This window comes from Dermacentor silvarum, chromosome 7 (genome assembly GCF_013339745.2).
Source record: "Dermacentor silvarum isolate Dsil-2018 chromosome 7, BIME_Dsil_1.4, whole genome shotgun sequence".
Classification (NCBI taxonomy): Eukaryota; Metazoa; Arthropoda; class Arachnida; order Ixodida; family Ixodidae; genus Dermacentor; species Dermacentor silvarum.
In genome coordinates, this window is record NC_051160.1 from 60,556,429 (window position 1) to 60,570,498 (window position 14,070).

A 14,070-nucleotide genomic window follows, 5' to 3' on the forward strand; every position below is an offset into this window, starting at 1 on the left:
TGTACGGGGAGCATTTTTGTTTTTACTCATTGCAGCAGACACCTGGTTCGCTTTTTTACTGCATTCTTTAGGCTCGTGAAGCAACGGTCGACAGGTCAGGGAGGCATGCAGAAGCCTTCGCATACTTGATTATTGCGTTGGGTAAGCTTTTCTGTGCACGCAAGGTGGTCTAGTGTGCATTCAACTGGTACTGTAGCCTTCACACGCTTTGTTCAGTTCCTGTACAGTGTTGTACAGTAATGTGGAGTGTTGCACAATATTGTACAGTAATGAATAAGGGCACTTGCACAGACGGTGTTCAAAATGTAAGAGATCCGACTGCTAGTCGAGCTTCAGTCGAAGGTCGGTCTGAAATTGACTACGTTCTCATGTGTGAGTGAAAACCCCACCTGATGGGAAAGATTGCTCGTAATAGTTTGTACATACGCTGTTGAAACGCTGATGGGTAAAGTCAGCCCATGGTGGGAAAAATTAAGTTGTTATTGATATTAGTCGAACACAATTATCAAAATAATGCGCACTCATGAGCTTCTACCGTTGTCTGAGACATCGTTAAAACAGCCTAGACTTTGGATCGAAAAATTAGACAACCCGAGAGGAGTTTCTGTATTTTCACTGCTTCTGTCATTTAAAAATTATGTTGCCGAGTCGACCAAAGTGTAAATTTTGCGTAATTTTATTGGGGAAGTGCTAGGAGCACTGGAGGCTAGCTTCGACAATACTTCCCGCCAAAGGTTTATTTTTAGACTCTCCAATTTGCCAAAAATGGTCAAATCTGACAAATAGTTCAGAGTTCAAAAAGTTCAGTCGTCATTACAGATGGTGCACAATGTTGCTAGTAGAATAATTCCAATGTAAATGTTTAACAGTGCGTAGGAAAACTTTCTATCAAATTGACCAATATCTACAGGCGCGGTAACGAACGCTAACTTAAATAAGCAATGCACTTTCTTGCGGAAGTGCAAAAGGAGAAAGCCTAAGAGCAATTAAATCAAGTGAATGGGGCAGTAAATCTGCAATTTTAATGCTTTAGTTCACTTCTGTCAACGAGTCACTTAAAATACTTACTCTTTTGCTTGGCCCAGTTGCCATTTTTTTATTCTACATTCAAAGACAATCGTTGCAAATGCCATCGCCAATTGTATATTTAATTTTTACGACTATGTATGCATTAAGTTTAGTTAAGGGGTATGTACATGTTCAAAGTGGTAGTAAACAGTATCAGTTTGCAATGGTACAGTCATGTCCCCCAGTGAATAATCAGCAGGTAATTCCTGCTTTTGATCACTTCAACCGAGGCCTGTTTTTATTCTGCGGCACCTTTTCAATTGTAGTCCTTTAAATAGCTTCCAGGCTAATCGCCTGTGCGGAATGAATGTGAGGTGTTTAAGGCACACAAGACATGGGGACAGCTTTATAGCCGCGCCTTAAATGTATGGAGCCGCAATAAGTCAATAACACATAGTTATACTCTACACTAATTAAACAAAATTACGTCAAAAGTTAGCATAGCTAAAACATGTGATGCTACTAAGAAGCAAGAGTGGATAGAGGAAGGGAAACAGTTTAGGGGGCAGGTGACCTTAAGTAGTAATCGGATCAGCAGATTTGCAGGCACAGTTATGAGGTGATGGTGATGAAAGGACTGATTTGGAGGTAGTCTACATTTTTGTAATTGCCGTATTACTAGCAGTTAATAAAGAGGGCTGCACTTCTTACTCTACCTCTGACATCCACTTTCGTCGTGCTGTCTCAACCTGGGACGGCGTTCATTACTGTAAAATGAAGTTAACACCTTTTCACGTTTGTCATCTTGCAACACTTGTTATCAATCGCGCGTGCATGTCTGTTTACACAGCACCCCTAAATACTTTCTTGTTGGGAATAGCACATGCATATGAGCTGATGTTCCTGACAAAGTAGTGAGCACAGTGCTCAGTGCTAGACAAAGGAAGCACACACAGGATTGCTCACTATTGTTGGAGGACAAGTATAAGCCTGAAAGACGGTAAATTTTTTTTATTATAGTTGAGGTGCGATAGCCTTGTCTTGTCAACATTGTCATGCTCAGAAAGAATACCGACAGATGTGACGATTGATGCTGATGCAGGAAGTGGCAGCAGCTGAGTTTGATCGATTTTCATCCAGGTCAGCACAATGGCACACCTCGGCCAGTGACAAATGGTACACCTCGGCCAGTGACAAATGGGACAACCAGGCTACAGACCAATGGGGCGTCGGCAGGCAAGACAGTTGCGGCAAATGGCACTCGGCCCCAAGCGAATTCTACACAGCATACGTTACCTCCTGTTGCCAAAGGCGGCGTCCTCATGACCATGACGACGACCCAACTGAGACAGCTCTCTAATGGACATCAGAATGGCTGTGTATGTTGGCTGCACTCTCAATGCTTATACCCTTGTGATTACATAGCCCCTGAGGTGTTGGTTTACAATGATTTTCATGTTCAGTTTTGTTTCCCATGGGTTAAATGTTTTATCTGCCTCATGATGAAAAAAATGTGGTTGATCCCTCTTATATAGGAATCGGTATAGAACACGAAAGTGAAATGTGTCTTCACAGAAGTAGTGTAATGTTTATTGCACATTGATATATAATGTCTATTGGTGTTTTGTGGCTAAAGCGCCCTTAGGCGTTGATGCACCCACGCTGACGCCTGGTGGCACGTCTCCTCCATCACGACTACCAACGTCGATGACCATGAGCAACCGTCGTGCATATGGAAGCTGCACTACGCTGCACACGCTAGCACAACGCGAGAGACGAAGCACGTAACTGACACACTAATACAACGCGCAAGACAAAGCACGTAACTGAATCGTCACCGAGTCAAATCAGCGCGTACAGCGCGTCGTAATTGCAGCCTCCGCGATCAACTTCAGAAACATTTTCAGAGCTAATTGCGGAGGCCACGCTCCGCTGTGCTGAGTACGGTGAACGCCACCTAGGTGGCGTTGGTAGTGCTTCTTGATGCCAGCGTCCCTTCGAATGCTGGCATCGAGGCGTCGTAGTGCTGAGACCACCGAAGCGTTCACTGTCAGTGTGCGTTAGTGTCATAATGCAGTACTTCTCTTTTCTGCTCGTAGGCGGCGGCACCGCCCCGAGCAAGAGCGCGGGTACACTGGAGGAGTGTTAGATATATAAGGCGCGTCTGTGTAGCTCTTTGCAAATGCGTTTGTGGCGCAATGGGTTAAACGCTCGGCGATCTATCGTCGCGGACCGAGAGGTCGTGGGTTCGATTTCCAAATTTTGCATGTTTGTGGAACTTTTTCTTCTGGTTTCTTTCTTTGTATTATGTTCGTGTACATTGTAAGCTGACGTATTTCCGTGACGGAAATACGTCAGTGAAGTCTTGGTGGACCCCGGCATAAAACACTTTCGTGTTAAAAAAAATCTGTATATGGGGGGGGGGGGGGATTAGAAATGACTGTTCATAATTCAAGTTAGCTTCTCATTGGGTCACACTCTAAATATAAGAGCAAAACATTGACTTGAGCACAAAATATTGATGCCAGTCCTAGCTTTAAGTGGCTCAGCATTGAACTGCATCTGGTACTTTTTGTTGATGCTTTTGCAGAAAATCGAGCATGTTTGTGGGATCAGGAACTGTGACCAGTTTTCTAATATACATTACAGGTCTGCACTATTGCAACTGCATCGAGATCATTGTGTGGCAATATTGTTGGCATTGTGAGGCAAGACACTAGGCGTATCTCTGATCGAGCCACCTCTGGTTGCTCTAGGTGTATATAAAATGAAGTTTTCAATGTTCATTTCAACACACCCTAACGGGTAGTAGTACAGTTTCACTCTGCCAGTATGACACTCGAGCTGGCATGGCAAGGGTGAAAGGATTTGTCTGAACTTTGTTTTAGCTCCAAAAGAACTTTTCGTTCCTTATAAGCAGTATTGACATATATTTTTGAAGTTGTGAAAAGCCTACTACCTGCTTCTCTCGTGTAAAAGGATGAAACTTGGCATTTGTGAAGGTTGGGATACGCTTATGAAGCACTTTTATTTGAGGCTATTAATGTACCATAAACGCAACGCCTGGTCTCATCGTTATTGTGACATTGTGACACAATAGCGAAATTTGATGACATTGTGTAGCAATAGGGCTTGGCATAATGTCATTTTTCATTAGAAAAAAGTAAACAAGCGCGCTATGCAAATATTTGTCTCGCTCTGCTCAAGTCTGGCAGCTGCAGCGGTTGCAGGAACGAAGCTAGCTATTGTTTCGTGTTTATGACGAGTCCACTTCCTTCGTAACAAAATGAAAAGTTGTTAATAGGAATAAGTATTATAGTAAATTATTTGGGGCACTCCTACGCTCCCAGTGTTTTTCTAGTGTTTAGGGGGTTTGCGAGTTCATTTTAACGAGATTAGACTGTGTATCATTCAGATGGGCTGATTGAGGGACTTCGTAACACATGAGCCCTTGCCACCTAATCCCTTCCGTACCATGGATGAGCTGGGCTTGTCCCCGTGTTTCTGGTAGAAACTACCAAGGACGAGAGCAGTTCACATACTGTACATTTCATTTTCTAGCAATGCCATGGACGATCTCGTTTCATCTCGCTGGTTTGTCGTGTTTCTGGTAGATGACAGCACACAATCCTTGGGGCAGTGCAAGCAGGAATGAGCTTCTTCTTGTGGTGAAAGTAAGAGTTGTTGGCATCTGAGACATTTAAAATAATTTGGCCATTTTTGGTCAGAATTCGGGATAACGTGGTACAGAAGTGGTTGAGCTGCACTCGTCTAGTACGGGTTTGAACACGACGGTGAGATTGGAGCACTGCTCGGGCTTACCCGAAAGCCTGGGCCCGGCCCGGCCCATGGGCTGGGCCGGACCGGGTAGAGCAGTTTTTTCACGGGCTCGGGCCTGGCTCGGGCACGGCATGTGCTTTTTGACCCGGGCCTGGGCCGGGCTCGGGTTTTTTGACGCGGGCCCGGGCCGGGCTCGGACTTTCTGATGGTGTGCATATAACGTGCAGCGAGTTATCCTCGAGCGTCTTGACTCTGAAAAACATGTTTTTTTTTCGGTCTCGGGCCAGGTTCAGGCCGGGCTCGGGCCTAAGGTAAAGGGGTGGCGGGCCGGGCCAGGCGGGTAACATAGATTATTTGGGGCCTGGGTCTCGTTATAAATCTTTTGGTCGGGCTCGGGCGGGCAGCCCAGCGTAAAAACGGGCCCGGGCTGAATCGGCCCGTGCAGTGCTCTAGGTGAGATAAGGAAAAAGTTTGACCAACACTGACGAAATTGCGTTCATTACAGGGGTCCCAAAAGCCCGCTGCGAAACCTGTTTCCACGCCACGTTCGACGTCGGCAAGCTCCGTAGCACGGACTCAGACTGTGCCGTCAAGTAGAACTCTGAGCGCCAAGCCACCTGCTGCCAAAGTAGTTTCAGTTGAACAGCCAAAGAAGGTACGTTAATACATGAGGTAGCATTAGCACGGATGAGGTTCCAATATCGTTGCTTATGCTTCAAGGTCACTGCTTCCATATTTCATCTGGTGGCTGAGTGGCTAGGGCAATCTGCTGCTCAGGTAGCGGGTATTGACTTTGATGCTGCACTTAGTTCTAGGCCACATGCCTAGATGAATTGATAATTCCGCCCTTTTTCTTTCTTTCTGTGTAAATTACTGTTTGAATTGTAGACGGTGCTACAATTTCTTGAGCACGCCCTGTGATTGCAAAACAGCCATGTCTATCGTGAGAGGAGGCTTGCATGATAAGCCAGGAAAAAAGAAAAAGAGAGAAGTGGCGATACCACTTTGAAGTACCTGCACCAGCTTGTCGTGATTGAGTTATTTTGAGTCTAGTGCGGTCTGCCTAATTGTTTGACAGCAAAAGACTGCACTGCATTCTGAAAAAAAGCCAAGGACTTAATGTAGCAAGTGTTGAGAACTTTTCCTGCATCGTAATGACCTGAACAGGAAGGAATACTTGAAATTCACATCGCACTGATGTACCGGTGCTCATTAGGAAAGGAAATAGGAAAGTTTACCCTTCATTTTGTTCACCATTAATCGGAGCATTTTGTTCACCATTAATCGCGAAAAATAGTTTTCCAAGGACACCTGCATAACTGACTTGGCACTGCTCTGTTTGATATACCATTTAACAGCATGCACCTAAGTAACTAAGAACAAATCTATTATAGTAAACTGTGACATGGTGAAAGAAGTGAGAACTGAGTTGGTAGTAGTAGCAGTTTGTTTTAAGGACCAAAGGATGAAAGAAATGAAGGGCCGCGGGCATCATAGTTTCACTTCCTAGTAGACACCCGAACTGTGCAGCCGCCATGGGAAAAATACAGGCCAAAAGAAAAGATGGGGGAAAGAAAAGTTACAATTAAATATGTGCAAAGAAAGTAGGACATAAGTGAAGTAGGGTAAAACTATAAATACGGGACTATAAATAGCACGAAAAAATAAGTAAACAAGAAACAGTAGAACCTAGTTCATACACTATGCAAAAAAAAAAAGGCATGCTAACTGGGAGAACGTACGATCTGAAGTCGCAAAAACATTCGGTAGACTCAACTTGTGGGGTCTCGCACGTGCTCTTGGGACAAAGGAACGACAACACAGTAGTGCAAACAATCAAAAGGGCATTTATTGCACCTTTCATACGCTAATGCATGCTAGCCGAATTACTAACCATAGAACGTTCACGTGGGCGCGTGACAAATCAAGGAAGTCAGACTCACCGCAACCGGATAGCAAGTGAATATGTTTGCCCCATGCTATGACACCATTGCCTGGTCGTTCACGTGTACGATGGCGAGTTCGTTCGTGTTCGTCCATACCGGTGTCTGGCTCCTAAGCCTTCTCGGGACGGTCCCGCGAAGCGGGCCGACGCACGCGCGAACAGTTTGTGCGTGATGCTCGCAGACCCCCAAGCCAAGAGAAAGCACCTTCTTCCTTTTGCACCCAAGTAACCGCCGCCGTTAGGCGGCGTTAGCAGCGCAAGACTAGCGCCATCTCTCGTAATACGCTGCTGCTGTAACGCCACACGGCAAAGCCGGATTACAGGAGACGGGAGCCATGCGGGGAAAACATCAGGGGGTGGGTGGGAGTCGCACATCCCCACAAACTGTATTAGACATCTACATAGTGCAAAGTGTTGCGCTAATCATCGCAGCGCGAGATGTCAACAGATGCTGAGCTGGCGGGGCTTCAGTGTCCCAAGACCTGCGCTGTCGTTTTAGTGGCTTCGGCAAGCTTACATTTGCACTCCTCGAATTATGGCCTGTGTCAGCAGCTTCTTTAGGCGGGACGTTTTGGCAGGAAGAATTGACGTGGAAGGAAATTAACAAGGAAGACTTAGCTTTGAACAAAACTAACTACAAAAGGCCGCCAGATAATCACATTAATGCCACCATTCGAAGCAAGGATACCTAAAAACAACTTGCTGGGCACTGAGGGTTAAGCTTGTGTCCCTTCACAAATTGAAAAAAAAAAAAACGATTTTGTTTTGAGAGCTTATGTTCCATAGCACATTTGTCTTTACTAGTTTGAAAATTGCTTTAATTCTACAATTGGGGGGGGGGGGCAGTTATTGATTAGCTAGCTTTAATGGGTTCTGTTCTGAGCATGCCTGACGATCCTCTTGCCACAATGCTGTCAATTACAGCCCACCACCACACCAGTGTCGAGGCAGGCTCGATCTCAGAACGGTATTGCACCCATAGCCACACAGCAGAGGACGTCGGCAGCAGTCTCGAAAGCAGTGCCTCCCGAGTGTCGACCCCTGGGCCCAAACCAGGAGCGGTGCGAAATCTGTGGCCGAGGCTTCAACAAGGACCGCATTGAAAAGCACAGGACTATTTGCCAGAAGGCAGCGTCCAAGAAGGTGAAGGTCTTTGACATGACCAAGATGAGGACAAAGGGAACAGAGGCAGAAGCATTTGTGAAGAAGGGTTTCCACAAGAAAGAAGTACCGGTGAGTTAGGTGTGTCTTTAGATGCATGAAACAGCCTTCTTTGCTGCACACAGTGCAAATCCTCTTATCCCCCATATTCTAGAATGTTCCTTTGCTCGGCCCTCCGCCTCCATCCGAGGAAGTGATTGGCAGCAGTGCCCCTCGATGGCAGTGGTCACTGCTCTTCATTGATGCTCCACGGCAATCCTTGAGAAGCGTGGCGCCTTTCAGTCGAGGGGCGACGCTGTGCTCAACTCGGTTGATTGGATGAAGAGCTTTAAGTGGAGGATCGTTTAAGAATACGGGAGGTAGAGTTCTGTCCGTGCCTCAAAATGCAATGCAATATGTCCCTCTGGTCCCGCACTTCATTGCCCTGTCATTCTTGCTGTGTTTTTTTCAATTGCTATGCACCAGCAGGCTCGAGTATGCGCCATTTTGAAGTTCCCTCAACTCACTTGCGGGGGTGTGCTGCAGTGCAAGGGGCAGTTGTAAACCTGTAATGATTTGAAAGGAGTCATTATTGGCACCTGTTCACTGTCTGGCATGTCTGGCTGCTTAAATTTGCTCAGATCTGCCAGAGTTATTACAGCGAAGCTGTGTAGGGGCGTTCCACAATGGTTTTCGTGTGGTGGCCGCAGCCAGCGGCATTTGAGGTTTGTTTTGAGGGGGCACAGGCACAGTGTGCAGAAGGGAGCCGGCACATTAAAGTGAGCGCAGGGTATATCGATCACTTCTTTCCGTCCAATGGGAAACGGATCGCTCCTTCTCATTGGACACTATTAGTACCAGTACCAGCCTATTGGTCCTAAATGAAATAAATAACTCGCCTATCAGAGCCTGTTGGTGCCAATACCAACTTATTCATCCTATAACTAATGAATGGCTGTCACCTATTGGGCCCTATTGGTGCCCAATACAGTACCAGTACAAATCTATTGGTCCTATAAGCGACAAACAGCTGTCACTTATTGGTATCAATGCAAACTATGTTGACCCTGTAGATGATAGACGTCACCCATAGAATCCAAAAAGTCCCATAGAGTTCAAATAAGTTACCTGTAGAACCCATAGGCTTGCTTTTTTGACCAATAAAAAAAATTCTATTGGCATTTTTTGCTAGGGACAGGAACATGTCTATCATCATCATTGGCCTATATTTATTGTCCACTGCAGGACAAAGGCCTCTTCCAGTGATATCCAATTACCGCTGTCTTGCGCTGGCAGATTCCAACTTGCGTCCTGCAAATTTCCTAATTTCATCACCCACCTAGTTTTCTGCCATCTCCGACTGTGCTTCCCTTCTCTTGGAACCCATTCTGTAACTCTAATATCCACTGGTTATCCATCCTATGCATTACATGGCCTGCCCCGCTCCATTTTTTTCTCCTAGTGTCAACTAGAATATCGGCTATCCCAGTTTGCTCTCTGATCCACACCGCTGTCTTCCTCTTAACGTTAGGCCTAACATTTTCGTTCTGTCGCTCTTTGTGCGGTCCTTAACTTGTTCTCGAGCTCTATAACGTCCAAGTTTCTGCCCCATATGTTAGCACCGTTCGAAATGAACTGATTGTACACTTTTCAACGACAGTGGCAAGCTCCCCATCAGGATTTGGTAATGCCTGCCGTATGCACTCCAACCCAGTTTTATTCTTCTGTAAATTTCATTCTTATGATCAGGGTCCCTTGTAAGTAATTGACCTAGATAAATGTACTCCTGTGGTCTCTAGAGGCTGACTAGCGATCCTGAATTGTTCCCTTGCCAGGCTATTGAACATTATCTTTGTCTTCTGCATGTTAATCTTCAACCCCACTCTTACACTTTCTCGGTTAATGTCCTCAAGCATTTGTTGTAATTGGTCCCCCATTGTTGCTGAATAGGACAATGTCATCTGTGAACCAACGGTTCTCCTAAGCCTTCCCAGTCTAATAGTTTGAATAGTTCTTATAAGCATGCAGTGAATAGCATTGGAGAGATGGTCTCCTTGGCTGACCCCTTTCTTGATGGGTAGCTTTCTACTTGTGGAGAACCAAGGTAGCTATAGAATCTTTGTAGATATTTCCCAAGGTATTCACGCATGCCACTCCTTGATTACGAAGTGCCTCCATGACTGCTAGGTATTTCTACTGAATCAAAGCCTTTTCATAATCTATGAAAGCCATATAGAGGTTGATTGAATCCTGTGATTTCTCGATTACCTGACTGATGGCATGGATGCGATTCATTGTTCAATATCCCTTGCTGAAGCTAGCCTGTTCTCTTGGTTGATCAAAGCCAAGTGTTGCCCTGATTCTATTGGAAATTATCTTGGTGAATATTTTATACAGTACTGAAAGCAAACTAATGGTCCTATAATTCTTCTATTCTTTAACGTCTCCCTTCTTATGGATTAGTGTAATGTTGGCATTCTTCCAGCTCTCTGGTACACTTGAAGTCATGAGTGAGTCATTGCATATAAAGGGCCGCAAGCTTTTCAAGCATGATATTTCCTCCATCTTTGATTAAATCTGTTATGCCATCTCCTGCAGCTCTTCCCCCCCCGGTCATGTCTTGCAAGGCCTTTCTAGCTTCATCGCTAGTTATAGGACATAGAAGTGTCTGATATAGTGCAGGGTAAAACATTCTGAGTTTGGTTATAGTGAAGCGATGGAAAGACTTGGTGTACTACAGAGGAATTGCACGGCATATAGTGAAGCATTAGCTGTATTTTGGGTAGTGGAAAACCAGACCCCTAGAACTTCCACATGATTTAAGCACCCCCTTATACAGCATTGCTGTTTTCTATGTACGACTTGCTCAGATTTACAAACATCAGTAAAAGTTTTTTTTTTTTTCAAACCCTAGGGAAAATTCCAGTAGAAATTTCTATTGGTACTACAGTCGACTGCCGTTAATTCGACGACCTTGATGGGACCACTGAAATTGATACATTTATCTGAATGGTTGAACAAGATGCAGAAAAAAAAAACGCCAGAACACAGCTGCTGATTCATCTGGCAATATTTGGCCAGTTGTAATATGTGCCCCTGAATTAGACACGCACCCGCTTTCTATAAGTGCGCTAAGTAGGAAACTAATGCAGAAAAGACATTAAGGCTCCTAAAAGTGGAAATCTAATGTGTGCCCGATTAGTTTAGCAAGAAAAATGGGCAAGCATCTTATATGTGTTTGCACAATGGTTGCCAGTTTCTTAGGGTCAGCTTTGCCGCAATACAGCCGTGTTATGCGGTAACGCTACAGAACGCCGCGAACATGGTTTTGGTTTCGACCTCTGCAAGTCGTTGATGGGAATGAGTCCTAATAACTGCGACTTCATGCGAACTTTTGATTAGCTCTTTTACAGCAAAGAGCTGTTAATGTCTCAAGTCCATTGATGGATTGCAAGGTTGACATTTGAGCCTTCATACTTGAGAAAGTGTGAAAAATTGATGGAAAGTCAGTGAGAGGGCAGTCAGCGCGGTTTGAGTGCAGTTCGAAGTATAAAGATCAAAGATGGAGCCAACCAGGCCCGCATCAAAATGTCATGATTTTTGGCAAAGTTGGCATAGACACATTTTTCAATGAGGATAGTACCACAGACAAATACAGTAGGCTTCCATTAATTAGACTGCGGTTAATTAAACTTTCTCCTTAATTTCATCCCGACCAAGGGTCCTGGCCCGTACCTACACATTTATATGGGCCCAAACTTTCGTTGTTTCAATCCTGAAATTGGCCTTTGCTGGATAATTCAAAAGTGACTGGTCAGCACTACGCGCCTCTCTGACATGGTGATCCAAATAATGGCAGTGTCTGCGTTGGTGGAGATAGTGAATGTATTGAAGACACATCATCTTGTACTACGAAAAACATGCATTTTTGGCCAGCTCGTGGAAGATTTTCAAGCAAAAATGGTAACTAGCAACGAATGAATATGGTATTTACCTATGTGCTATTTTTTTGTTCCAAAATTGGTCCAAAAATTGCTGGCATGGTGCAATCGGACACGAAACCAAAACCGCGTTTGCAGCACTCGTAACAGCCTATACCATCAAAGCCAACCTTTAGCCAGCATCATTGCCATTGCTATCGCAGGATGGTGACAGAACTTCTCGTGTAGCATGATGGCGCAATCACTTTGTCGTAGATTACAAAAGCTGAATGCAAAAATTATTTTACATACTAAGCTTGTGGCAATGAGTCGTGCCACATGATTTGGTTTTCTAGAGAATTGCATGCATGACAGATTAACTGTTAGTCTAGGCGTGGGCCACCATTCCATTTGCAGTTGTCGCAGAATATAGTTTTATAAGTGCAGAATAAACATCAGACGTGCAATAGGCCACATGGAGGACTACGTGTCATGGTTTGTGAACAGCAATAAAGTACTGTTGGAAAATTACAAGCCTTAAGTTATTTAAAATAGTTTTCATTCTGATGAGGCAGAGGTTTCACCGTTTTCTTATTGCGAGATTCAAAGGCAGGTTGCATTTTTATTGCTCAAAAATTGAGTGCATGTTAGATTTATGCTTTGTTTAGGAGCTCTGTTTATGACTGAAGCTATAAAAACTGGGTTCGGTTTGGGTGTTAGAATTAAGCAAATACTGCCAAATGAATCAGTGGCGTGCCTCTACATTTTTTTCTGCCTCTTTAAATGAACCTGTCGAATAATTGGACCAATGATGCCGAGCCCGTCAGGGTCAAAATTATGGAGGTTCACTGTAGGAAGGAAGAAATAGCATAGAAGCTATTGCAACTATAACGTAATTTAAGAAACGACTATTTAAATCTGCGCTGCACGAATTACGCAGGCACCAAAATTGTACAAAAGACTGCATTGCCCTTGAGGCTACTGCCTGGACAATGCGATGCTGTCATTGGCCTGAAATGTCTTCATGTTGATGTGATCACCGTATCATCACTGGGGTCTTCGAGGTAATAGATATGTTTGCTGTCTGCAATATGTAGATGAAAGTTGTAGCAGATCTCCCAACTTGTCTGTCCTTGCGTCAAATGTACATGTGCTGATCGCACTGATGTCACATATGCAGGTGAAAAAGGCCAACTGGCGTGCCAAGCATGAGGAATTCCTCAACGCAGTCCGGCAGGCAAGGATGGTGAAGGAACACCTAGCCGCCGGTGGCAAGCTGTCGGACCTGCCCCCGCCGCCTCCATCGGAGAACCCCGACTATGTGCAGTGCCCCAAGTGCCTCCGCAAGTTCAACGAGACTGCTGCTGAAAGGCACATTCCCCGCTGCAACCTCACCCCCAAGACGTCTTCCAACACAACTTCCAGAAGGCCAGCTGCCCTTTATGGTCGCAAGTGATGGGATTGTTTTTGTGGTCGGCCGGTCACCGGGAGGTGAGGCATTTTTTGGGGTTCAATGGAACATCCTTGGGGGTAGCATTTTCGAATTGATCACTTTTGGGGGATACAGTGGAATCTCGTTCATACGATTCTGCAGAATATGTTTCTTTCTTGTATACGATTTCTGTTTCTTATATACAATTATGTTCGGATATGATTTTTCGGATGATACATTTTATTTTTTGGTTCCCGTGAAGATCGTATCAGCGAAATTCCACTATGTGATCACTTCTGTGAAATTTTGTGCAACTTGGCACCGGACACATTGGTATATAGGGCCGATAGTGTTCCTGGCACTATGCCGAGCTTGCTATTTTCACACGGTGCCATAAATGCTGATGGCCGCATACTTGAATGCATCCGGCGTCGAGTCACACAAGATTTCAAGAAAGTAATCGAATTCTTAAGTGACTGTTGGAGAATGCCGCTCCTGGTTAGTTAAGTTAGTTAATAGCTTCATCATCATCATCAGCCTATATTTATGTCCACTGCACGACGAAGGCCTCTCCCTGCGATCTCCAATTACCCTGTATTGCGCTAGCTGATTCCAACTTGCGCCTGCATATTTCCGAACTTCAACACCTCGCCTAGTTTTCTGCCGTCCTTGACTGCACTTCTCTTGGTATCCATTATGTAACTCTAAAGGTACACCGGTTATCCTTCCTACGCATTACATGGTCTGCCCAGCTCCAGTTTTTCCTCTTAATGTCAACTAAAATATCTGCTATCCCCGTCTGCTCTCTGATCCACACTGCTCTCCTCCTGCATCTTAACGTTAGG

At 44.8% G+C, this 14,070-nt stretch overlaps 1 protein-coding gene across 1 annotated transcript in view; it reads left to right on the forward strand.

Annotated features, from left to right (window-relative positions):
- The window catches only part of LOC119458096 (uncharacterized), a 31,175-nt gene that overhangs the window by 11,932 nt on the left and 5,173 nt on the right, over nt 1–14,070 (forward strand). The window contains exons 3-6 of the mRNA XM_037719911.2: nt 2,149–2,387; nt 5,294–5,443; nt 7,658–7,966; nt 12,974–13,284. Coding sequence (XP_037575839.1) covers nt 2,149–2,387; nt 5,294–5,443; nt 7,658–7,966; nt 12,974–13,249 — 974 coding nt within the window. The 3' untranslated portion in view covers nt 13,250–13,284. The remainder of the gene's footprint in view (nt 1–2,148; nt 2,388–5,293; nt 5,444–7,657; nt 7,967–12,973; nt 13,285–14,070) is intronic.